General features: G+C 40.6%; 2 protein-coding genes across 2 annotated transcripts in view; one reads left to right on the forward strand and one right to left on the reverse strand.

Moving 5' to 3' along the window:
* The window catches only part of LOC144987874 (uncharacterized), a 230,354-nt gene that overhangs the window by 9,006 nt on the left and 193,861 nt on the right, over positions 1-27,487 (forward strand). The gene's annotated exons all lie outside the window — the stretch shown is intronic.
* Positions 139-7,187, reverse strand: LOC144987876 (uncharacterized). The gene is made up of 7 exons (XM_078937574.1): positions 6,562-7,187; positions 4,859-5,529; positions 4,622-4,667; positions 3,456-3,547; positions 2,982-3,092; positions 2,605-2,872; positions 139-2,304 (listed from the first exon to the last, which is right to left on the reverse strand). The coding sequence occupies exons 1-7, from the start codon at positions 6,598-6,600 to the stop codon at positions 2,098-2,100; spliced, it is 1,434 nt and encodes a 477-aa protein (XP_078793700.1). The 5' UTR covers positions 6,601-7,187; the 3' UTR covers positions 139-2,097.

Consider the following 27,487-nt stretch of genomic DNA (forward strand, 5'->3'; position numbering starts at 1 on the left):
CAACATAATACAATAACAATGTGAATGTCTCAGGGGGAATTGAAATGTATACATATTGCAGAAAAATATAAGAAATAAAACAAAGTATATAAATATGTTCACATACATATACAACATAAGACAAAAATAATTATTACTTCAAAAATCTTTGGGGTTTCATAAATTTTAAATCTTTCAAAAATTAAATTAGTTCGAATTGCTTTTTGTTTTTGCAGATGTTTGATAATGGTACATTACTGATTGATTTCACTCAAAAACTGCTGGAATTTAGGTTTGGAGTTTGACCATTTGGCTTTATGGATATGGAATTTTGCCAATAATAAAAACAATTGTATAATGAAGATACAATCTTTGTCTACTTTGACATTAAGGTAACCCAGAATAATGTCTTTATCTAAAAATGTAACAGTTTGTTTAGTTATATTTCCAATATAGTTTCCCACTTCAATCCAAACCTTATTTGTATGTCTGCAGTCCACAAACAGATGATAAATAGTTTCCTCCTCAGTTCCACAGAATGAACAAAACAGGTCCATGTCCACAGTATAACTACTCAAAGTTTTTTTGGTAGGATATATACAATGCAGTATTTTGAAGGACACCTTTTTTATTTTGTTATTTAGACAGTATTTACTAATAGTCCAAACATAAGTCCATTTTATGTCCACACATTTGGATTCCCAATAAAACCTCCCAGCAGGTAAGGTTGTGGTATAAAAGATTTCTTATTTGTTTATTGGAAACTGAATTAACACAAATATCCACATTGTCCCAAAAAATTGTCTGGGTTCTTAATTGACTTGTGTTCTAAATCCCTTTAAACAGTTGAAGTAGACTGGTTGGAATGGCATTTAACACTATTGCATATTCTCTGGGTGGAACAGGAATACCGAATTTTAAAAGAAATTCTTCATATGTCAGAAGATGTCCATGAGAATTAAAAAGTTGTCTGATTAAAACAATATCATTATCATACCATCTAGGAAAAATGATTTCTTGTATTGTACATTACTGTTATTCCAAATAAAACAAGTTGTTGAAGAATTACGTTTATAAAGAGTTTCCAGGCCAGCAGGGCTTCTTTGTAAAAGTTTTGTGGGTAATTTTTCAATTTTACAATTACATTTTAGCAAGAATTTAATGCCTCCCATTGTGTCAAATATATATTTGGGAAATGCATTCCAGATATTGTCTTCCCCTTTCAATAAATTACTTAACCACTTTATTTTAAAGAGTTGTTTTAAGTTTCAAAGGTTAATACATCCATGCCCCCATGTTTTCTGGTGTTACACAAAACATTTTTCCTTAATGACATTTTTTCCTCCAAATAAAATCAAATGTTTTGTTAGGTTACAGATGTGTTTCTAAAGACAGAGACACAGACAGATCTAGAGATTCCTTCAGCTTTAGATAACAGAATTCTACCGTTCAGAGAAAGATTTCTCATTAATCACATGTTATAAGGAGCGGTGGAGTTTAGAAACAAAAGATTTGTATGTTTGTGTCAGTGTGGGGGGGCTCGAAAATATTCTAATCTTCAGAAAGGGGGGCCCTGCAGAAAAAGTTTGGGAACCACTGGATTAATTGAAAATTACTAATTTGCGGTTGCATTCAAATTAAATACAAAAGCAAGTGACGTTCACCTACAAATAAAATCTGATGAAGGCGACTGGCCCTTCCTGGACAGACCATCCGTGTTGTTGGACCAGTCCAGTTTATAGATGCAGTGGTACGTTACCTCAAGATAACCTCACCGTCAAATTCATACAACTCCCTGCTCAGCCCACAAATCATTTTGCAGACATGTGCTGCTAAACTATTGTCCAGGTCACCCTTGCAAAGAAGACTCTTATCTCTGGGTTTGGTTAAAAACAAGATGTTCATACAAACAAAGTGCACACACTCAATCCCCCTTTATTGCAGAGTAAAATTCAGTGAAAACATGAACAAAACAAATGTGAGATCTGATTTGAATTATATTTCAACGGAAAATGTATTTTATACCACCCTGACATAATGAAGTCCCTTGAACAATACAGTATTATTTGAACTTTGTCGTCTTCTCCTCAGTCTCTCTCCTTCTGTTAAATATGTAGCCTACATTAAGTTCTCTACATACTGGACAGTGTGAAGATAAAGGTCCACTCCAAAACAGTCTGAATGTTGCAATGGGTTGATGTTGTCCTGCAGTTCCAACATTTGTGGACCCGAAAGAGGACTGTCAAACACCGGGACATTGATCCCAGGATGAGGTTCAGCCATGTATCCACTCTCCTCCCATTCAATCTCTGGAACCTGTGTACCCTGACCAAAAAAAAAAGTTTTTACATACAGTTTTTATGTTTAAGATTATGTAGACACAGTGTCCTAATGATTACATTGTTGCTGGCAGGCAAAACATCAGATCTCCATTACTGAATTTATTTTTTTAATTAGTCATCCCTAACAAAGTAGTGAGATTAGTACATCTGATAGCTCATAATTTTGCGGTTCATTTTTGAAAATTCATTGTAATTTCATGACACAGTTCTTGATACAATTCACTTTAGTCAAAGTGCACACAAATCAGTAGTACAGTATAGTGACATTAAATGAAGCATTTACCTGGGGATCAGAAACAGGGTTCTGGGCCAAGCCCAACTGCCACAGCTGATTTGGGGTCATGTTGTGCTCTGTCCTGATTGGATGGCTGTCCCACGCGTCACTAAAGACATCCAAACTGGCCTGAATGCGTGGTAAGAAAATATAGTGGCAGCAGAATAAGTGAAGGATGTTGCTGATGTTGAGCAAGTCTTGGTCCTCAAGGGAGTGCAGGATATTGTAATATAAGCCAGTGACACTCATGAAGACATCACGCCAGAGACGCTCAATCCTGTATTTGGAAGGAAACAAAAAGAAATGCTATTATATTGTCATTTCTTTTTAATACATCATTTAATTCTATGTATATATAAATACTTCCAAAACTTGGTTTAACTCACCGTTGATTGTGTACACTTTTTCCTGCAATGAAGCTGTTTGTGTCGGTTCCACGTACTGTGAACATTAACTCTGCTATGCCCACATTTTCTCCTCCATGATCTCCTCTCACCCTGGCAATAACATGAAAATCATGTCTCAAACGCATAACTACAAAAGCATTGCCAATACGGTACACATCAATTTGACTGTTTTATGTAATTTTTCTTGTTTATGTTGACAATAAGTTGAATTTCTAAGTTAAGAAATTACAGGAAAGGGGTTACATGTATCATTGGGTGAAAAAATTGAGAAGAGAGAGAGAGAGACTGTTAAGGGGGGTCTAAAATGTTATTAATGGGCGAAAAGTGAGTCTTAGAGTAGCCTTTGTTTTTGGAGAAGATTCTAAAAAAGTTGTTATATTTTTTTACAAATAACCATGAACTTATACTGCCTGATTTGTAAATAAAATATTTCTTTATGAATAAAAAGAATACCTCAGAGGAAAGCCATGCTCATTCACAGCTTCATTGAAGAAGGCCAAGTGGGTGTCTGCCCGGTTGTTGTCTGCTACCTTCAGGTACATGATCTATGGATGACAAGTACAAATACAATTGACAAATATTTATGGGTGCAAAAATGCTTAATGTCCACGTGACAGGTACAACAGTAATACAATAGCATGATGAATAAAGAAATTCAGTCATATTTGGTAAACTGTATTGTCAGTGTGGAATTTAGTTCCAAGTTAAATCTTGCAGAATGAACAAATGCATTCTTCATTTTTTGCACTACAGTTTTTAATCCTGCTACTGATGGCATGCTGTGAATTTCTGCAGTATCATGTTAATCTCGAAATAACTCTGAATTTATGACCCCACTTTGGTAGAAATGCATCTTTATATTTTTTACTTTTCCCGCCCATAAGCTAAAATGTATAATTTTTTGTGGAACATTAACAACAGTTGTTTCTTTTCCGTGGTATGTCTTTTGACACTTCGCCCCTGCACCTATGTTGTTTTCATGTATTTTTTTTCTATATTAAAATGAGGTTTCATATTCTATCATATTCATTTTTCTAAAATTTTTACAATTATAGTTAGGACAGGTCTTAAGCTAGCAAAGTCACTGAAGGAGCAGTTAAAATGAGGAGCTAAATCTTCATCACGCGACAGACTCACAGTGGGATAAAAAGAGCGTGTAATAGTATGTATGATAGTTGCTCATAATGGTCGCTCATGCCCGGTCAAACACAACAAACTGCATGTCTTCTTTCATGTTTATCTCATGACAGGTGGCGCAAGCAACATTAATTTACAAGCTGATTCAGGGCAAATTTGACCATTTCTGAATAAATAGACAAGAAAAGGGTCACCCATGTTCAAGTCCAACTTCCTACATTTATTGAGAAACAGCATAAGAAATATGCTGAAAATAACGTGCATTTCTGGCTTTTTTAATCACAATCCCACTGTTCATTTGAGCCACCATTTATTGCTCAGAGCAAAGTTTAAACTTCTTGCTCCTGATGGGATAAAAAAAAAAAAGATCACTGCTATACTTCAAAAGATAAGTTGATAAACAATTAAACCATGTTCCTAAAATAGAAGAGACAAAGCTTAAGATTTGCAACTTTTTGGTCCATGACAATGAAAAGTCCTACCTTTCTTGAAAAGCCATCTATTCCACCAAAGATGACAAAATTGTACCTGTTAAAAACAAACAATGTAACTGTATGCAACACAACTCAAAATAGTACACAAAATCTACCTAAGTCTCACTATACAATCAGTTGCTAAGTAAGCAGAACAAACTCAGTGTATTTTACTCCAATTCAATGCGATCTACTACTGTGGTTGTCTTGTTCACTTCTTGTTCTGTCAGTTACACTCAGACGTACCTGATGAGCTTATGATTGGTGTCGATGTGCACCATATACTTTGGAAAAGGAACGGTGTACGTCCTCCTAACCACACATCCCAGACGCGTCATCCTGGCAAGTACACCACCACTGTCCACACGATGCATAGATCCATACAGTCGATCCCACTGCACTCTGTGTCCCTGTGCAAGTAGAGCCCCTCGGATTACCCTGTACCCAGCGTCTGGCATGGTGCTCTTAATTGCCGTGACCAAGGCGTCTAGCTCATCATCACTGCATTTACTGTATGTGGCAGACACAGATATATTATTTTCGGACATCCGTCTAAATAGGGTTGCTCTGGACACACCAAGGAGTTTGGCAATAAAACTTGTTGGCAGACCCAATTCCACAAGATGTTCAAGAGTCTCTGGTGACACTACCAATCGTGGACGTCCACGAGACCCACTTTCAAAGTGTACTGTTATAATTGTCCTCTGATTGTCTCTTTCCTGCTGGATAATAGTATTCAGATCTGAAAGAGTAGAAAATATATCCTCGTCTACATCAACAATGTCCCCTAGAGCACTTAATAAAACTAAATAATGGTGACAGGCAAACTGCAGGCCTTCCATATCAACAGGTTGCCTCTCCAAGATGCATGACAGTCGATGATGCAGCCTTTGAAAGATGTCACGCTTCAGTAATTCCTAGAGAATAAATAAAAACATGACAAACATGGATTAAATAATTTAGCTGGCTGAGATAAAATTACATAACTTTCAAATATTTGAAAGGGGACTTTTTTTTTAAACACTCTTGTTATGATAATTTGAGTTTGTAGTGAAGAACAGCTTGAAAAAAAGCAGAGACAAGACACTGATCACAGGAAGCCTGTGTGTAATACAGTAACTTCACTGCTGACAGCTGATTTCTCCCATCCTGTTTTCCTGTGACTACTTAACAAAACGGCCTAAAAACAATATAATATTAAGGATTCTAGTCTTTACGTCATTGGAAGTAAAGACATTTAGTGGTTGACAAAATCTCTCGAGGGCTTTTCAGCACAATGCCGTGCTCTAAAAAAATTCGAAGCTTCATTCAGTGGATTCACGTCTGTAATCATATCTCGAAAATGCTGTTTGTTTTAGGAATGGCATATCCGGGAAATGAAAATAGTCTAACTTTAACCCGGACCGTCAAGGAAACACGTGCATGGAACAGCTAACTAGCTAGTTAGCATAGCATCGGTGTGCAACAACACAGCCGTATCCAGACAATAAATTTTATTAAACTTTCTTTTTGCTGCTGTAAATCGTGTTTTTCCCCTTAGTTTCTTCTGATTCCTGTTAAGAACCTAGAGTAGCCGCTAGCTGGTCCCACCAGCTTCACTCACACGCACAGAGAGGCAGACGACTTGCGTCGGAAGCCGGCACGTTTGTTTCGAGGCCTCCACGCTGTAGTTACTCGTTTTGTGTGAAGAGCTGGTGGTATGCCAAGTATAAAACTTGACAACACCATCATATGTCCCCCCGCTTTCAACCATTTTACAAATATGACCGCACAGGCTAAGCTAAAGCTAAGCTAATTTGCGGTGGGTGTACTCTGACGACTGGCTCGGCTGAAGTGTTCATAAAGCATTTACACACATGCCACTTGGCTAAGGAGAACGCTTCGACGTATTATTCAATAACATTACAGGACGTAGAACGAGGGAATGATCAAATAAATGCATTACTTACGGGCTGAGACTGATCCCGTTCGGAAGACCTCTCCGCCATGTTTGCCGCCCGCGTCCTCTCAACTGCTGTGCTGAACAGCTCCCTCCCTCGTCAGTTTGAAGTGAGGAGTGTAAGGGGCCATTTGATTGGCTAAAAGCGAACCCACCTGCTTTGCCGACGAGTTTGATTGACAGATTCACTAGCCAATGGTGTGATTAGTCGACCTGCTCCGTCAGATGAGTCTCAATATTCACCGTAGAAAAATCTCTCACACACACGGGGAGATTCACAAACGAGAACGGGATTTTGAATGCACAGTCTGCAATTCGAATGATCTGTGAGTTCACATCACATGTGTCCCTAAAAATCATGTTTGTGAAGCACCTACTGTGCATTTCTGATACATTTATTGTGAATTTCTAAAAGGTTTTTGAGAAAAACACTGTGCACATTTGTGAGAAACAGTTATTGTGCATTTGTAAAACATTTAGTGTGCATGTGTGAAACACAATGTGTGTGTGTGTGAAACACAGGGTGTGCATTTCCGAATTTATTTTTCACGTTTGTATAAAATGACATTTGTGAATCAGAGCGTGTGTATTTGTGAAATAGGTTGTGTGCATTTCTGATTATTGAGACTGAATTGACTCCATAAAGTCCTGTCCTTCCCTTCCTCCTGTGCCGCTCCATAGTTTGAGTCCCCCCCCCCCCCCCCCCCTTTTGAGTGTCTCAAGTTTGGAGTTTTCTAACCTGCTCAGCAGTGGTTTTGGTTTGTAGTTTTTGTTCAAGTTATTAAAGCTCCTGTTTTCTGGAACCTCCTGCTCCTCTTCCTCTCTGTCCCTGGGTACTTCCTCAACCTCTCTTGTAACACAAAGAAACTCCCAAAACTCCTGCCAAAGTACTGAAAAGCACAAATGCTGATGAAGAGGAAATCTTTAAAACGGAGCATAACTGAAGTCCAAACGTCTAAATTCTAATTAAAAATTAAATATTAAATATAAACACATCAAATCTAAAATAAATGGCAAAGAATAGCCAAAAAATGAACGAAAAACATTATTGAAATAAAATGAAGTACTGTAATATTTTTTATTGTTTGCCGCTGCTGTAATAATAGTACCATGTGTGTAGAAAAAAATCTATTTTTGAAACATTGGTTGTGCAATAATAAAATTAACACAAAAATATAAATATATGTATATATATATATATATATATAATATACTCCAAATAAAAAGATGAGGTGAAATAAAATTGTCAGAAGTCAGAGCTCCGTCTCCCCCTCTGGTCATCGGCGGGAACCATCTCCAGAGTTCTGAACACACTACATCTCCCAGCAACCCCACACCTGCCGCGAACCTGACTCTCATTTCCAATCATTCACAGCATACTTAAACTGAGCCTCACTGAAGTTTTGTTTGTGCCACTCTGCCTTCCTTCCACTCTGGCTCCAGACCCTGTTTTGTCTCTGACGCTGTTGGCCTGCCCCGAATCTCACCTGGATCCTAATTGCTCTAGTTGTCTCTCTGATGCTCTCATGCCTGTTATTGACCCCAGCCTGTCTGACCCTGGTTTAGCTTTGTGGACTTTTAGCTGTGCTAATATAACCTGCTGCATTTGGAAGGAGCCACCTGCTCGTTTCTTTTTTTCAATTTGCCAAATTTTCCACTCTATAGGGAACACAGGGTTATAAGGCAGTGGTCCCCACCCTTTTTAACGCCGCTGACCGGTATGACGTCACACAGAGTGCTTAAGATGTGGCGGACGACTATTTTAGCAAAGCTACGATGAAGGAGGAACAGAGACATAACAATACCAACTCTAAGCTTTTACTTTGACAGAGATGTCATTGCTCAGCACACAGGTGTCATCATCCTCTCCTTCCCACATCCATGGTGCAAAAAAGCTCCTGGGTTTTATTTTAGCGGTAACCTATCACGTGACCGAGAAGAGCGCCTCGGCCTTCGTCAAGAGTGACATAGACGGATGGAACAGAGAATCTGGCAAGTTTTCAAAATAAAACATCTTTCAGATTCCTAAATAAATAAAAGGAAGTCACTTAAGTTATTTATTCTTTCTGTGCGGCCCAGTACCAGTCTGGGTTAATGATATATTTTTCAGTTCTAGTCACATATAAGGCCCATTAACCGTTGTGCTATCCTATGACCCCCCCCCCCCCCCCTTCCATTGAGGTGTTCTCCCTACCATGACAAAGGTGGATAAAGGTGGAAAGATTTCATGTAATCCATGGACACCAGTGAAGATCACAAATCATTGAAGAAAAAAGGTTCAGAGCACTGTCTAGTGGGTCTAGATCAGGGGTGTCAAACTCATTTTGGTTTTTTTGGTTCGGGGGCCACATTCAACCCGTCTGATCTCAAGTGGGCCGGACCAGCAACGTAAAGGCAAAATAACAGCTTTGTTTTTGTTTTTTGTTTTTCAATTGGAAAACATGCCTCAACCAACATGGTAGTAGCCTAATCATTTCTTATTGCACATTCATTCACAGAGGCCAATGGATCTTAAATGAAATTAATTTCACTTTAAAAAATATTGGTTTATTCAATTTTATAAAGACTGAATATTTTAAATCTGACACTGAAGCAATCCTGATAATAAATTCAAGAGGGGCTACAGAAAGAAATGAAACATCTTCCTAAAATGTAAACGTCCAAACGATGACGATATTACACTAAATTAAACTTGCAAACATTTGTGAACATAAGAGTTTGGAGTTAACCTCCTTTCTCTCCTGAAACTTCACAAGACCGTCAATATCAGGATTCAAATCCTGTGCAGAAACACATTTACTGTCATTCAAGTGTGCAAAACACAATGAAATGTCCATTATTATCATTCATTATTATAAGAAACCTTTCCTGGTTGCTGCCTGAATTTTGTGGCAACACCTGCCTTCTTCCTGACCTTTGATGGAGCGCCATCAGTGACCAAAATTACTTCATGTGACCAGTTCACTCCAACATCGTCCAGCACAGTAACGAGAGAGCTGACCATGTCATCAGTTGTTGTTGTGTCCATCCACTCCAGAAACTTCACTGTGACGTCTCTTCATCACCTCTAATAAATATGCACAGCTGTACATATCGTGGATGTTGGTGCTTTCATCATTAGTGACTGAAAATACAATAAATGACTGGATTCCTTCACATGGCTGCCCATGTTTCCTCAGAGATGTTGGATCTGATCGTAATTCTTGACAGACTCATGTTTAAGGTCGACTGCTTTTTGGGAACGAGACTTCTGCAGCCATCAGCATTTTTCAATAAGTTCACCATCAGAAAATGGTTTGGATGTTTGCTCTTACTTGTTTGCAATAAGGTAGCTAGGTGTCACTGCTCCATCACTGACGTCACGGCTGCAGTAAATCCAGATGTTATTTATCGGTCCAGCTAATAGTTACTAAATCTTTTTTTTTTCTTAACTGCAAATGGTGAAACTTTTCTTAGTGGAGAGTCTCATAGTGGTGCTAAATGTTATATTCTTGGAGAACCTGTTAAAGACATACCCAGCATGCAGGTTTGCATTCACCTCAGGACTTCACTTCAACCTTTATTTTTTTGGACAACGTTTTGTTTTCGTTTTTGGCACATGCAGAGTTATGTTGTTTCACCTGTTAAGCTTTTCCTTTGCTTCCGCTAGTAGCAGAATTGCGCATTTCAGTTATTTCTTTAAAAAATTATAACTCGCCACAGGAATGGACTAGAAACTGATTTTTACTCTTCATGTGTGGGCTGGACTAAACCACCTGGCGGGCCGTATGTTTGACACCCCTGGTCTAGATGACCCAACTCCCAACGTTAAAGTGCCTAGGATAGTACAAGGGTTGCGCGAGACAAAAGAATCAGAGATAGGTCCATCAGTCAGAATTGATAACTGTTCACAGTAATTTAGGAACTTGTTTGTAACACACTACACGTTAGCATATTCACAGGACTGCCAACTGTCACGCTTTAGCCGTGAGACTCACGCATTTGATTGATGTCACACTCCACACCTCTATTTCTCACGTCGAAATACAATTAAAGTTCCTTTTTACAAACTGAATTTTTTTTTTTAAAGAAACTGTTGAAGCTGAAGAAACACTCTTGGGGCCTAAACAAAACCAAGACCAGGAAGAGTTTGGCACTGGATGGAACTTTATCATCAATAATGACAGTTACAACAGCATCTTTTAACTGTCATGTTTCAAGTGGGAGTCATCCACTACTATTCTCAAAGTATGTAGTTTGTTTGTTTCTCGTGTTATTAAGGTGAATAATTCATTTGTGTTGCTCTTTAAAAATTCTTTTTTTTTTACCTCATGGTGCTTTATGTGACAATTAAACTTTCACAAGTCTACACTTGACTCGTCTTACGACTTGCCGATGTAAAGAGTGACTTGTTTTTTTTGAGTCTCACTCCAAGCTTTCATGACAGGTTGGCAGCTCTGATATTCATACCTGTTACTCCCAACCTTGTTTTTAGCAGGTAAAAAAACAAACCTCTAAAACAAATGTTACTGGGACTAACTCCCAACCTTGTTAGTGACATAAATAAAACAGTCCTAAAATGCTGTACGTTAGCCACGTTTACATAAAGATAACACCCATTCTTATTTGCAACACATACAAAAAACAGACTGACATTTTGGCCGATCGCCGTACGTCTCAAAACTGCATCAATATCAGTAAACACAACCAGAATAATCCATATTTAAGGTGTTCTGGATTATGAGGCGAACTGTCGGAGGAGCCGGTTAGGTTGATGTTTCAGACAAAATGTGCATTCTGTGGTACAAACACTAAATTTGGCATGGATAGAACTTAGGATCCCTTCTTTCAGAAAGGCACTTCAGACATGAGAAAAACCCTAAATGGCGACCGTTTGTAAAGATGGCGGCAACAGACTCCATTGTTGCAAAAATATTCAATATCTGTTCGTGCAGTCTCAACAATATGGGCTGTTTATGAGCAAAACTGAGTCTTTAAGGTTTAGGGGTACCTACAGAATATTATTATATGTCTCTTATGTAAATTGCATATATTTTGAAATCTTAAATTTTTGGGGGTTTTCTGAAAGAGTTGATCCTAAAGTACATCCACGGCAAATGTGTTGCTTGTACCACAAAAAACACATAATTGCTGTAGTAACTGGCTTTACTGCGTCGTTTTTTTTTCCCAAAAAAATACATTGTGCTTTAAAGGGCCCCTTATAGAGCGAAAAATATTTGTCACTATAAAGCTCACAATAGGCTGTTCTTTAGAAAGTGTTTTTTACATGCTAATGAGGGACCAATGACCTTGTGCACATGTTTTTTGGGTGTGTCTGTAGCAGCTTTGGCAGAACACTGCTGCCACTAAGCAGACAGCACATTAAAACACAAAACCTTCCCTGAGTGCTGCTTCAAGGCAGATGACATCCTCTTTACTGGTTAAAGATTTATCTAATTGGAAGCCCATTAGCCGAGCATGTAAGATAAATCGGTCAACATTAGCATGAATCTGAGCTGTTGACAGATCCTTATTAAGCATGTCAGAGTATTTATTTTGCTGACATTACCAGTAATGACTTGACTTAGAGTTTATCCCCAAAACGAAAATCTCTCACATTTCAGGCTGCAACAGCCGTGTGCCTGAGTCCCAAATTATTACAATTTAATCTGTCCGTGCAAAGCAATCATGGATAAGCTGCCGGCAGCAGTTTGTGTGTTTGTCCAGTTTAATTCACTCTGATATCCGATATCTTTAGTCAATAAAAATGTTCTCTCCCTTTGCCGGATCTTTGGGGCTGCTGTTTTATGACAGGATTAAATTGTCCAAGCCACAATTAGGAGAAAGTAATTTCCCCCGTGTGCATCTCTCTTAGACTCCCGTGCCTATTCCTCAACTTCACAGAAGCCAATTCAGCCGCTTCAAGCCTGCTTTCCAGACTGAACGCAGCAAAGCAAGCAAAACGGGGACAGTTGGTTTCAACAAGATTAATTTCATTTTGGGCTTCCAGCAGCACAATCTCACATTCTTCAACCTGAGAACAAAATACATTTTTAGCTTTATGTACAATTATACACCATGCTGTATAAAAAAAACAGTCTTTTATACCAAAAGCTTAACAAAAGGTTTCAGACATGGTTTCATTTTAGATTAGGGGTCTGGGTTCTCATTGCACACCTGTCAACTTTCATCTTTTAAAGACCAGAAAGGCTTGGAGTGATTCAGCTTCCTGCCTAATGCCATAATATGTTCATTAATTCTTTTGTGTGTTGTCTGACATGACATTTATCCAGTCAGTTTCTAGCAATTTGCTTGCATTTTTGCTGGCAAACATTCTAATTGATTTATCAATTAACTTCTATCAATCTATCAAACTGTCCATCCATCCATCCTGAATGAATGACTTGTTTTTGGGTTATTTGTTGAATGTTGAATGGGATGTTGCAGTCGCACAAGTTCCGTCATCCTAAACATAAAACACTCAACTTGACTTTATCTTTAATGGACTGCTGTTGAAAAAAAACCTTTTAGCCTTAAAGAAAGCTAGAAATGTGTTATATTAGCATATGCCAGCTGTTAATTAGTTAATTGTTTTAAACATGAACAAACTGTGAAACATGGAAGAAACAGGAAACGCTGACAAAAGCAGTAGATGACCTGATAAACCTGAAGTGAAAACCAAACACTTACCGCGGCTCCAGTGCCACTATTTTGGTCGCACCAGTGAGGAAATGGAAAGCTTTACAAAAGACAGTTAATCATTTAATTATCAGGTTTCCTTTGAATTTAGGCTCCGGTTATCAAAAGGAAATGAGCAAGACGTGCTTGTTAAGGGAGTGATGACATCATCTGCTGCTTCACGGTAGACTACCACCATTCTGCCCTGAGTCGTGCACTTGAGTGTGCTGCGGCACCAGCTGAGAGAGGGAGAAAGTTTTTCTTTGATATTGTGGGTCTTTGAAGCGTGTGCTTGATGATTTAAGTGAGTTTAATTCAAAGGATGTTTTTCTTTGGACTGTTGGTTTGGTTATTTACTTCCTGTTAAGTTATTAACTGATTAACCCATAAGCAGCGTAGAGTGCACGCGTGTGCGTGTTGAGTCCAGTCTGTTTAAAGATTGTTGCATAAATGTTCTGTACAGTGATCCCTCGCTATAACACGGTTTACTTTTCACGGTTTCGTTACTTCACGGATTTGCATTGTGCATTGTGTTCTGCATTCTGATTGGCTAAAGAGTCACTCCGCTTCTTCTCTACCTGTGCGTCAATAACGTTGCAGTTTTATATGTACACGTACGTAAATCAGCGTGCCAAATTTACAACACGAACCTGCAAATCATCTTGCAAAAAAGATCGACAATCGACTATCACTATGTTCCTCTCCCGAACAAACACAGCTGCACCGCGGGGTTCAAAAGGAGAAAACACTGCAGAGCGGAGTCAGGATGCAGCGGCTCAGGAGCTGTGAAATACGCCTGAGTCACTATTATCATCAATGTGAACAGAAGGCTTCAAATAGTATTTGTCCCACTGTACTTTGTATTTTTTTATTATTATTTTAAATTTTCTCCCGTTTAATTCAATTACTCTCGGGTCGCGGTGGGCGGGGCTTATCTCTGCGATTTGAAGCATTATGTTCACATTGATGATTAAAATTATTATTTGACAGTACAGTACAGAAGTTATTTGTTGAAAAGAAAACGTTTTTAAAGTACTTTTATTTGTGAAACAAATGCTTGAGCCTGTAAAATGGTTTGTTCTTTCTTTTCAATGTATTATAGAGTATTTAATTGTATAATACTTGTTAAAAAAAATAGAGGTTTCTACTTCACGGATTTTGCCTATTACGGGGTCTTTTTGGAACGGAACCCCCGCGAAAAACAAGGGTTTACTGTATTTATGTTTCCATGTGATCTGCATTATACATTGAGTTCGTGTTAATGTTTATATTTTGGCAGAAACCACACATCCATGTACCCCAAAAAAACAGATGTATTCCATATTAACTGTGAGTTTGCTGAAAGCCTGAGGTTTGGATTACAGTTGGTTTCAAACCATCCTCCTGCCTCTGGCCTTCATCCCCTGCGGGTCACACATCTATTGACTGACAGCTACAGAAGCCTCATCCAGGCCTGAAGTGATGCTCTGCCTGGGTTGAGAGTAGTAACCACCATAATCTGGATATCACCTGAAATCTCACTTAGAAAAATATCTCTACAACTCTGAATGCCTCCCTGTGGTTCAACGGAAATCTATCATTGGGGTTTAAGCCAATCAGAGGTGGTGATGGCCATGACTCCCTGCTCTGACTGGCCCTGGTTCAGACATTCCTGTTTGTGTGTGTGCAGGTGTAACACTCACTCAAGTAAGAACGATTGCTTTGGTTCATTGAAAATGGACACTCAAAACTGGTCAGCGAAATATAGAGTCTGAATAAGTGGACTATCAGGACAGGGATTACAAAGTGTAGGACTTCTATTGTTCTCCCAATGCTACGCCCCACCCTGGCCAATAACTAAAGAGATCTTTATTCATGTGCTTTATTTTACAAGCTTTGGTTCAGAACAGAAAATTCTGGTTGAAAGGCAGTCTGAATAGGTTCAGGACTGTTTCTGGACCAATTTAAGTGGCCTCGGTCCAGATCAACAGACTTTTCCAGTTTGAATACATCCTAGGAGACTGCAAGATAATTCTAATGCCAGCTGCTGATCACCTACTGCAAGATGCCTACACTTTTTCCGTTTCGGTCCGGCAGTTTCAGTCCGGTTCACTGCTGTGCCGTTTCGGTACCTTTTTCTTTTTTTCCCCGCATATGCATTGTAACGACCCAGCTGCTTTGTCACTCATAGCGGGGAAACGAGAGCCAAGCTGCTACTTAACTAGCTGCGTTAGCTGTTCTTGCCCCATACTCCACACGCCCTCCAACAGTCTCAGAGAGAGAGTAGGCAGAGAAATACGTCGAAGCTCCATCTCCTTTCCAGCATTTAAACCCATTCAATATGAACACACAAGAACAGCGTAACAACATGAACGTCACTTCTCTTCATGGCTCTCTCAGTGACGGTGAAGGATTCAAGATTTCACACTTCCCATGAGTCTTAGTGGCTATAAGGGGGGCTAACCCCCAGGTCGCCACTGTATTAACTTTGCGCCAAGGCGGAAGTAATGTTAGCCGGGAGTTTCCTTCAAGATGCTATTAGGTGACGGACTGTAAGCGTGTCAACATATGGCTAATGCAGACGCGAGGCCAGAGATGAGGAGATGCGATCATTCACCTGCTGCCATGTCAGACTGCAATGAACTAGGACGATCCCTCAGACGAGACCTGCTACAGAACCTTGATCAAGTTTACTGTCAGCCGAGGGAGCAGAAAGCAGCAGTAACACTCGGATCCAGGTCGTTCCCCTCAGAGGGCTGAGGCGAGCGGTTCTCATAAACACTTTAATGTACCACAAGGCTTGTTGATATTGTCACATGTCAGAGATAGCTTGGACCAATCTCCTCAGTGGGAAAATGGGTTTTGCTTGTTGAAATGCACAACGTCTCTCTAGGGATACAATACAGAAAAAGTGATTCTCACTGAAATACAATTTTTGCTCCTTGAAAAGTCTGGATCAACAAACTCAATTGTTCTGTTTGTGAAAATGAAATTTGGGAGTCAAACTATATCAGACACGCTGCTGAGGGCGGCTCTCGGTTGATGTCATGAAATGGGCGGTACCCACAAGGAGTGAAAGGCGGAGCCTCTGATATCGAAGCGTCTTATTTCGGGTTGGAAAAGAACTCAAGAAAATAACAAATATTTGATTAAAAAAAAGTGTTATTTTGTGTGCCAAAGGTAATATATTATCATATACATGAATATTGTTGATTAGAAAGGCTTAAGAATAGCATGGTATAGGCACTTTAGCATTAAACTGAGTTTAAATCCAACCAAATCTAACAACTAAGGCATCTATCTGTCTTTATAATCTGATTTATCCCTTTTGGGGTCATGGGGTTGCTAGACTTAACCTAGCTGCTTTGGAGTGAAGGTGGGTTACAACCTGAACAGGTCCGTGGCAAGGCCACACACTCACACACACTCACATCTAGGGGCAATTTAGAGATACCAATTACCTATGAAGCATATTTTTGGACAGCAGGAAGAAGCCAGGCTGCCTGGAAAAAACCCACACTTGCATGAGAACATGCTAATTCCACAAGAAGGGTCCCAGTCGGGATTCGAACTACGGCTCAGCCGCCAACTTAGACATGGCAGCAAATGTACACACCGTGAGGCAAATAAGTATTTGAACATGTAGCCAGATCGCTACAAGGAGCAGTGTCTGTGTTTATGCCATTTACAATGCATGGAAGACACAGATGACGTTGAGAGCCCAGGTTTATTTTTTTTGAAGAGCTCTACAAAAACACTCGTAATTATGTTTCCATGTTTGACTTCATGACTTCATCAGAGATTCTCAGCTTCATTCCTCGATGAGAGCTGCTTCCGTTGTCCAAGTTTGAAGGCTTGCTGTACCGCATTAAAGGATGGAGTGGTTCTGGACCTCCGTTATCAGCGTCTCGTCATCCATGGTGTTAAATGACATGAACCAACAAGGGGTTTCAGATTTTAATTGGAGGAAAACCTCCATCTCAAGCTGCTTCTCCAAACTTTGAACTTTTACTGTGAGGCCAAAGTGGAGGATTTGTTTTTTTTCCCACCTTTGCACAATTACTGTCTGACCTCTAAATCGAGACACTACGTCAGTTGAAAGTTTCTGACAAAGAGGCATTTAAAAAGCCCCAAAGCAAAAGGTCTTGCTGCCATCTGATGGAATTCTGGAGCAAATAAAACACGCATGAGTCTGACAGCAGTTTTTGGACCCCAGAGCAGGTTTCGCACGTTCATGGAAAAACCTGGACAAATTTTGGAGATGCAAACGCAATTTCTGGGTCCTTGAAAAGTTTGTGAATAATGAAATAATCTGTAAAGGTTTGGAAACTCATGAAATGCAAATATCTTTAATGCAAAAAAAACAAAAAAAGTTCAACATGAGATTTAAATTTAAATGGTGGCAAAAGTTCAACCTGATGGGAGTTTACGTTGCCGTAAAGCAGTTTTGGTTGTCATCAGCTCAGCGTGTGGCGCTTTCAGCTTGCTATCGTGAAATGCTACGAAAATGCTTTTCAAGAAAAGCAGTTGTTTAGCCCTTTTATTCTGGATCAATTTAACAATTGAATGTTTCAAATCTCCTTAAGGACCCTCATCAGTGGTCAGTGTTCACAAAGGCATAAATCTTAATGCCTCTCCCCAAACAGCACCAGAGCCAGTGGCCCCAGAAGAGTTTGGGGCTGAAGATAAAAGAAAATGAATCAATACTGCTTTACATCCTAGGGCACGGTGTGCCGTGACCGGAGCAGGATAATGTACCCTGCTCACTTATACTAAATGCTCCTTTTGGCCCAGATCACAGGGATAGATTTAAGACAGTAAAACAGAAATGTATTGTTTTCTAAATCCCAGTTGTTCTGGCTTGGCATCTCCATTTGCAGACAGAAAGCAAATGCTTCCAGTTTGATTGCTGCTTCCCCAGAGCACAGCCTGAAAGATTTGTTGCTGTTCAGTCGTTGCTGACCCCCCACTTGGCTGAATCTTAGGCTCTGCTTCAACAGTTATTACTGTTTCCACAGCAACGCCATGTTTTCCAATCTCTTACCCTCCCTTTATGATCAGATTCCATCCTCCAATTTGGGTTCCTCCACTCTTTGTTTTGGAACGCCACAAAACTCTCGTTAGCAGTGGCTGCATGCTGGTCACAAATATCAGCATCGTCCATTATTGTCTTATGTCAGGCAGCACAAGATAAGGATATGTGAGTGAGGCTTTCAATGAATGTCCTTAGATGAAGGGATTTTATTTATACACCCTTTCAGCTTTGTGCTTAAACACTGCATGCCAGAGTCATACTTGAATCTTTTTCCCTAAACACTTTATTAGACCTTTCTGGATCCTAAACCCACACTCAGTTGTGAGCTTTAGTGCCTCCTTTCCTGTAAACATCTCAGCAGTCGACGAATCAAACTCCTTTTAAACATGAGCTGATGGCCCTGCTTCTGACCAATTTTCTCCTGATATTGTTCTTTTTAGATGTTTTTAAAGATAAAATGTAAGAAGCCAGATCTATGGTCATAGATTTTATTTTTTTGCCTTGATTAGATCAATCACTACACACCCAAAGTCTAAAGCTAGACAAGATTTTTTGCATGAACTTGTGTAAGCCATTCACATTAATGGAATGGCTTACACATTTCCTGTTTAAGCTTTAAAAAGTGAGCGACCTTGGGAGCATTTCAGGCAGACTACTCAGTCTACGCGGTGCGTTTACTTCGGTTACTCCTCCCTAGGCCGGTTCAGTTTCATCAACTCACCTGTTCAGCGTCCTATAGTCCACGTGTGCAAGTTGTTCATTCTCTTCCTTTACCGCAAGCACTGCGTTCGTCGCCCCACCCTCCACCCCGGCTTCCACCTGTGAGCTTCATTAAGGGTAGTTATTACCCAAAAGTTTTATGGAAATCTTTTCTTGTGTAATTGAAACTAAAAGAATGTGAAAATAAATTCTTTACTGCATAAGTTGTCTGACTGAAATTCTTTTTTCTACAATTCTGGTTGGGTTCAGTATTAGTGTTAGGTTTAGGGTTGCGATTAGGGTAATTTTTATAATTTCTTTTTCTGGCCAATGATGTCAGGCGCCATCTTGTCACCAGCCAGATCCCACTTACTTAAGGTGAATAGACAACAGCAAATAGGCAAAGCCTGGATCAACAACCAAGTCCACTGCAGCACTTTCCATAACCTGCATCCTCCAACTCATCGTAACGCAAATCTAGAAATCGTCAACAATTTAAACCAAGTACTTTAGGCAACACAAATATCTAATCAGCCAATCACATGGCAGCAGCTTGATGGATATAGACATGGTCCAGACGATCCGGTGCAGTTCAAGCTGGGCATCAGAAGAGGGAAGAAAGGTGATTGAAGTGACTTTGAACGTAGCATGGTTGTTGGTGCCAGACGGGCTGGTCTGAGGATTTTTTAGAATCTGCTGATCTACTGATTTTCACCCACAACCATCTCCAGGGTTTACCCAAAATGGTCCGTAAAAGAGAAAATATCCAGAGAGCAGCAGTTCTGTGGGCGGAAATGTCTCGTTGATGCCAGAGGTCAGCTGACCATGTCCATCCCTTTCTGAACACAGTGGACCATCTTCTGATGCTACTTCCAGCAGGATAAGGCTCCATGTCATATTCAATTCAATTCAATTTTATTTGTATAGCCCAAATTCACAACAACAGTCGTCTCGATGGGCTTCATATCGGTAATTGTAAAGTTAAACATAAAATCAAAATGATCATAAATACATAGAATTCAATAGGAAAAAACTTAATTGAACTAAGAAACTGACTAAACCAAACTGGACATCCCTGCCCTTAGACCCCCCTTCGCGGTAAGGAAAAGGAATCATCTCTGACTGGTTTCTAGAACATGACAATGAGTTCTCTGGACTCAAACGGCCTCCACAGTCACCAGAACCCAATAGAGAACCTTTGGGATGTGGTGGAACGGGAGATCGGCATCATGGATGGTCAGCCGACAGATGCTGTCATGTCAACATGGACCAAAGTCTCTGAGGAATGTTTTCAGAACCTTGTTGAATCGATGCCACCAAGGATTAAGGTGGTTCTAAAGACTAAAGGGGGTCCAACCCGGTACCAGCAAGGTGGACCTAATAAAGTGTTCGGTGAGTGAATATTTTAAGTATATTGCAGCTTCCTAGAAGATAACATTGTATGAGGTGCGAGTTCATAACACAATAATCTACACCATTTGCAGACAGAGGCCACTTTGACACTTAAGAACACCACATACAACAAGGACAATATCATTTTCTCACATTTTCATAATAGATGATAGGTAGCCTGTATAAATAGTGTAAGGTATCAAGAGCGAGTGTGGCCTCTGTGACAAATCCAGAAGTCACATGGTCATGGAATTCCCTGAAGAGGCTTATTTCTCCATTTAATGGACCTTACTGGAAACAGGTTCTGCACACATGGAGAAAGTGTTTCTGATGATAGTTTCCGTCTGAAACCTGACCTGAAAACAGGCAGAATCAATGCCATACCACCATTAGGAAATATAGTGGAGAGAGGGGGGGGGGGGGTGCAGTGTGCCTCAGTGCATCTTTACAGGATCTTTTTTTTCTTCAAAACTCAGCCTTTTCTATGCAAGCTTTTTTAGATGCTCTTTGATTCTCTATTAATACTTTTCCAGACAAACAGCAGAAATATTTATTTATGTTTTTATTTTGTTATTTTTGCACTGACATGGTGATGCTTTAATTTCATTGTACAATGGACAATGACAATAAAAGGAAATCTAATTTAAAAAATGTTTAAGAAGGATGCCTGTTTTCATGACTATGAGGATTATATTTTTATCTTGTGTAAATAAATTATCTATATACCTATTTTTCATTGTCCTTCCTCATCAGTTAGGGGGTGGGAGGTGTGAAAGGAGGGGCCCTATTTTTTTATTTTTGTGCTTGTTTATTTTAATTTTGTGCTTGTTTTTATATTATTTATTTTGTTTTGTTTTAATGTAAAGCACTTTGTGTAATGCTTTTATATGAAAAGGGCTTTATAAATAAAGTTTGATTTGATCTTGTATTTATCTGATTAAAAAGAAATCTAATACAGCATGATCATGTTAGTATAGGTTTCATGCTTTTATTATTATTTGTAACTATTGTGAAAAATTGGGGTGTTCTGTTGTTGCTGCTCCTTACGCTCCGACTGCTGATCTTTTGGTAGTTTTTTTTCACGTAACCAAACGAATCCCCGTGAAAAACTGAAGAAAAACAAATTACACTTTTCAAAAACACATTTACATAAAGATTTACAAAATTACAATATAATGAAACAATATTACCGTGTGCCCTCTGATCACATTTTAAGGAGTTGCTGTTCCATTTCAAAGTCTTTGCTCCGTGCTCTGTTCCATCTTCTTCCAGCTTGTTTTCTGCTTTCTTTCTCATAACGCTGATGCTGCCCCATCAGACTCTATATCAGGGGTCGGGAACCTATGGCTCGCGAGCCATATATGGCTCTTTTGATGGTCACATGTGGCTCGCAGACAAATCTTTAATTATACTTTTTTTTTCATTAGACCAGTCCTTCTCGGGCGCGATGCGATGCCAGAGGCGCGCAGTAGTAGCGGTGCTTGGAGAGAAAATCTGCGCCAGCATTGTCACTTTACTATTATCTATTATTTCAGAGAGTTTGTACCAGCCGGAAACCTGTGAATTGCCGTGCCCAAAACTGCGCGCTCCCGTCTCTGAGAAAGAGCGCACAGTTGCGGGGACGGGATGTGAGAGGAAGAAACCAGAGGGTGGGGGTGAGGGGTCCAGCAGCAGGTGAAACGCGAAGGGATTGTAATAACATAAAACCCGCTGCCCGTCACTCACTGCAGCGTGTGAGTGTGTGTTTGGCTCCACGTCTGCATGTGATCAGTCTTTGTCATATCTACAGAACATTCAGACTATGATCACGTTTAAAGTCTCAACGCCTGCATGAAGCAGAATCTCACCACGTATCAGCCAGACTAGACCATCAGCAAAACTACCACGAGAAATACTCATCATTTATTAGCAACAGCATAACAATGTTATTAAAAAGAATCTACAGACTTATTGTACTTTAAAAGTGTTGAATTTACATCAAATGCACACATTCATTTGTATATTTAGTTTTAAACATATTGTCGCGGACTGAGTTGGATGGCTGTTGGGTCGCGTTAAAAGTTCTGGAGTTCATGAACGCATCAAGCAGAGATCTGATTGGCTCTCAGTTCTGTCGCTCAGCCTGTTCTTAGGTAGTTTGGACCAATGGGGTTCAGCTATGGGCCGAATAAGGGAAATGGGAGGGCTGACGCGGCACGAGCGAATATAAAGTTGGGAGAAGTGCTCTTGTCTCTGCGGGAGAGATTGAGGAGTTGCTGAATTAATTGTACGGCGTTTGTTGCGGTCTGCAGTAACCAGAATAAAGAACCTTAAATGAGGTTAAGTCTCAGTGCCTCAGTGTGGGAAAGGGACACTACATTATTGTATGGCTCTTTCGAAATTACATTTAAAAATATGTGGCGTTTATGGCTCTCTTGGCCAAAAAGGTTCCCGACCCCTGCTCTATATGATCAAACGCATGGACAGCGAATGCACAGTCAGCACAAAAATTAAACATGCAGAACATTTACAAAATGAAAACATTTTTTGTGATGTTATAATCCCACTCCAATCATCTTGATCTAATGTAAAAAAGTTCCCAGTGGTTTCTATTTATGATGATGTCGATTTTAGCCAAAATCAAAAAATCTCTGTGATTTTCTTGGACATAGTTTTTGCGGAGCGGCCGTAGTTCATTAAAAAATTCACCTCTGAGTTGTGGGCCGGACAGTTATTGAGGCGTAAGCCCGCCCCCTTCCCGTTTTCCATCTGTTTCCACTCTCTCCCGCTAGCTTACACCCATCACAACATCAACCTAACATTAGCAGTACAACAAAAATGGTGATGAATATCGTAGCCATCCATCCGTCCAGTTCTGATCCAGATTCCAGCTCAGACCAGGAAAACAAAGACGTTCATGGATCTATTGGTCTGCCGGTGGATGATCAGAATGGAGCAGAGCATGGAGCCACTGGCTTAAGTAGATTCTGCGTCACACTTTTTAAAACAGCATTTTTTCATCTGCTCCTTATTCACAAAGATTTAAATCAAGAAATACTCAGAAATGCTATTTGAAGCCTAATTTTCTGTGAGAAAATGCTACAAGAACACCTTAATAACACCATTTTCATCAGACTGGGTGTTTAATGACTTTAAGTCTTGGCTGTGTATGTCCTTGGACGTTTGTTTTGTTTCAGTTCAAGGACTTTTTCCAGGCCGGAGAGCCACAATCATGGAGCAGGAAGGAGCAAGGATAATAGAACAGCAAGGGTCGCTGTTCTGTTATCCATCATATGTGGATGCATTTCAGTGCTCATTGCTCTCAAGCTAAACTTTAAAATCCTCTCCAGCACAAGTCTGTCTTTTCTCTAGGCAGAAAAGTTTTGGTTTTTTTTGTAAATATTTCTTCCAACTGTAACTCATGCTGTGACTGAGCTCTGCCTTGAGCTCAAATTCAGATCCCTCCAGCAATGATCAGAAGTGTTTCTGATCATTTTTAGGTGGCTCATGGGAGAAAGATGGCGTCAACCCCAATTTATGACATCAAAGGTTACAGAAATTCAAGTCTGCGGAAAAGAAACCAAAAATCTTAAAGTCCCTACTTGCTTAATCCTGAACTATCATGTATGTAAACGTCGGTGCTGCTGAATTGAAAAATTGTAAAAACTCTCTTGAATCAACCCCAGTTCAGGGTTTGTGAGTCAGATATTTTTTACCTGATTATCGAATAATAATAATAAAATTCCCACACCAGACAACTCCTCATTCATCTGCCACAAAGACATGATGCTGGCCAGAACAAGCATTTGCATTAGTTCTGGATTTTCAGGGGTAGTCTGTATTTTGACAGCTTAAAGTCTGTACATGACTGCTGGACAGACAGTTTTTAATTGTTAACTTTGATGGTCTGCTTCTGCTTTCTGCTCTTTTCTCATTTTCTTTTAAATATTTGCTTTTTGCTCTCTTTTGCAACTTTGCCGTGCTGTTAAGTTCTCACAAGAGAAGACAGAGCCTAAAGTGACATATACAGGTGCTGCAGGTTTTTGGGTTGCCCGGACTGTTGGAAATGAGGAAATTAAACAATATTCCACCTGGTGTTCAAACCTTTTGTCAACCCATTACAAAAAAAAATAGAAGGGCAGGAAGAAGGGCGGAGGATCCGTACTTGCAAACCTTCCTGCACCTATTATTCTATCGGTTCACGCTCTGAAGGGGAACAGAGTGAAAATGAACCTTGGATGATTGGGTGCCTATGGGAGGATCAATGTACACGGTGAGGAGGAAGTGCCTTAGACTTGCTATGGAGGGATATCTTTCATCTGACTTTTGAAACCTTCTATGGAGCAAGGTCTGATGTTTTTCTCCCTCCCAGTGCTTTAGTCTGCAGCTCTTCATTAAAACAATATTTCTGCATTCACACTGCTGCAGTTTATACTACACATCTGCTTAACCAGTTTAAACCAGAACACACAGTTATGCTTAGGCACAACTGCCATTACGAGAGGATACAAGCTGTCAGTGGGTGAAAAATGGGCAAACCTGTACGGGGCACACTAGTGGCTCGCCGGAGTTATTAAAGTCGTAGACCACTCAGTGATCCCAAAGAGTAAAACTGTTCATGTACGTTATTTTTCAATGGGCTGCTGTGGGCCAAAGGTCATAGCTAACAGCTATAGTCCCCTTGCAGGGATATTACGTGCTCCCCATTGTCTTCCACTTTGGGAGTCAAGCACACATTGTTTCGATACTTGCAATGGGTGAGATTGGCACCTTTGGTCTAGAGAAACAGCCACTGAACCTCATCGTGGTTCACGTGCATCGCTGTTGGGTTTCACAACAGAAAAACTCCAAAGTCAAGTGTCTCTTTTTACCGATTCCTGCGGGATGAAGACAGAAAATGATGGATCACTGTCAGGTAGGGAGGGGCTGGTGAGCATGAAGGACCCGAAATGCAGAGACTGAGGAACACGATTCCAGGGCAAGGGGTTTACTGACTCAACAAAAAGCGCTGCAGGGCAGGGAAACAAAACTAAAACTCACTGTGGGAATAGCATGAAGTCATGGACATGACAGTCAGGGAAGAGACGTTAATGGACCAGCACAAGAAGAAGGCAGAGACGAGACTTAAATACAGACAGGACAGACAAGACACAGGTGAACATGATCAGGACAATTTGGACCAAGGAAGTAAAACTCAAAAACTTGACAAACAGGAAAAGGAACTCAAACATGACAGAAACCAAAACGGAAAGGAAAAACCAATACAAAGCAACCCAAACCATGACAGTAGCCCCCCCCCCTCACGGAACCGCACCGAGGTCTGGAAGACGATGAGTCTGGAGGACGGCCAGGAGGCCGCGTAGTCAGGCGAGGCAGACGAAGTAGATCCGGAGGACGGCCAGGAAGCCTAGCTGTCCGGCGTGGCGGGTCCGGAGGACGGTTGGGAGGCCGCGCTGTCCGGCGTGGCAGACGAGGCGGGTCAGGCATAAAGTCTGGGGCGAGCTTGGCTAAGTAAGGGTTCTGCCAGCAGTCGACTGAGGGGTCAGGCATGGAGTCATGGTCAGGCATTGCAAAGTCAGGGTTCTGCCAGCAGTCGGCTGCCGGGTCAGGCCAGTCGTCGAGCTCAGGCGGCTCAGGCCAGTCGTCGAGCTCCAAGGGGTCAGGCATGGAGTCGACCGAGGGGTCGGGCCAGAGTACGTCCGGCACCCCCCAGGAAGCAGGGACGGGTCTGGATGCATCCTGCACCCTCCTGGGAGCAGGGGCAGGTCGGGGTGCATCAGGCACCCTCCTGGGAGCAGGGACGGGTCGGGGTGCAGCCGGCACCCTCCTGGGAGCAGGGATGGGTTGGGGTGCATCCAGGACCACCACTGGATCAGACTGTGGTGTGTCCCGGACCACCTCCAGAACAGGAACGGGACTATGAAAGGGGCGGTGACGACGACGACCTCCCCTCATGGGAAGATGGCTCCCCTTCATGGCAAAAGCGGAGAACTGGGCCTGGTCAAAATCCCAGTATGCCCTGGTCCGCTCTGCTTCTAAGTAGTAGGCCTCCAGAAGCTGCATGTCCCGCTCTGCTGGGTCCAGGAAAAAATATGGCTGGTCCATTCTGTCAGGTGGGGGGGGGCTGGGGAGCATGAAGGACCTCTTCCTTTACGGCTACTCTGCGTTGTGTGTGTTGGTGCGGAGGGTAGAGTTTGGCTCTCATCTGTGACATACGGTGGCCGAGAGGTGCAAGACACGCTTACCTTTAAGATACAGCAACAGCAAATCCCAGTACAAATGAACAAATCACGAAACACAACAGCAAATACTGAAACACAACAGCAAATACTGAAACACAACAGCAAATCACGAAACACAACAGCAAATACTGAAACACAACAGCAAATACTGAGACACAACAGCAAATACTGAAACACAACAGCAAATCACGAAACACAACAGCAAATCACGAAACACAACAGCAAATACTGAAACACAACAGCAAAACACAACAGCAAATCACGAAACACAACAGCAAATCACGAAACACAACAGCAAATCACGAAACACAACAGCAAATCACGAAACACAACAGCAAATCACGAAACACAACAGCAAATGCTGAAACACAACAGCAAATACTGAGACACAACAGCAAATACTGAAGCACAACAGCAAATACTAAAAACACAACAGCAAATACTGAGACACAACAGCAAATCACGAAACACAACAGCAAATCACGAAACACAACAGCAAATACTGAAACACAACAGCAAATCACAAAACACAACAGCAAATCACGAAACACAACAGCAAATACTGAAACGCAACAGCAAATCACGAAACACAACAGCAAATCACGAAACACAACAGCAAATCACGAAACACAACAGCAAATCACGAAACACAACAGCAAATGCTGAAACACAACAGCAAATACTGAGACACAACAGCAAATACTGAAGCACAACAGCAAATACTAAAAACACAACAGCAAATCATGAAAATTACAGAGTCCTGAAACAAATATCGAGTTACAAAAAAATAACCCCGTTACAAATGACCAAAAGCAGAAACACAACAATGAATGCGGAGACACGGCTTCTAACAGAAATGGACGTAATATAAAACTAATTGTGTATTTTTTTTTAATGTTATTAATTACTGTTTTCTTTATGTGGACATTTTAAATACATGAAACAGTCCTGAA

The sequence above is a fragment of the Oryzias latipes genome, chromosome 19 (genome assembly GCF_053564925.1).
Source record: "Oryzias latipes strain Hd-rR chromosome 19, Olatipes_Hd-rR_3.1".
Lineage (NCBI taxonomy): Eukaryota > Metazoa > Chordata > Actinopteri > Beloniformes > Adrianichthyidae > Oryzias > Oryzias latipes.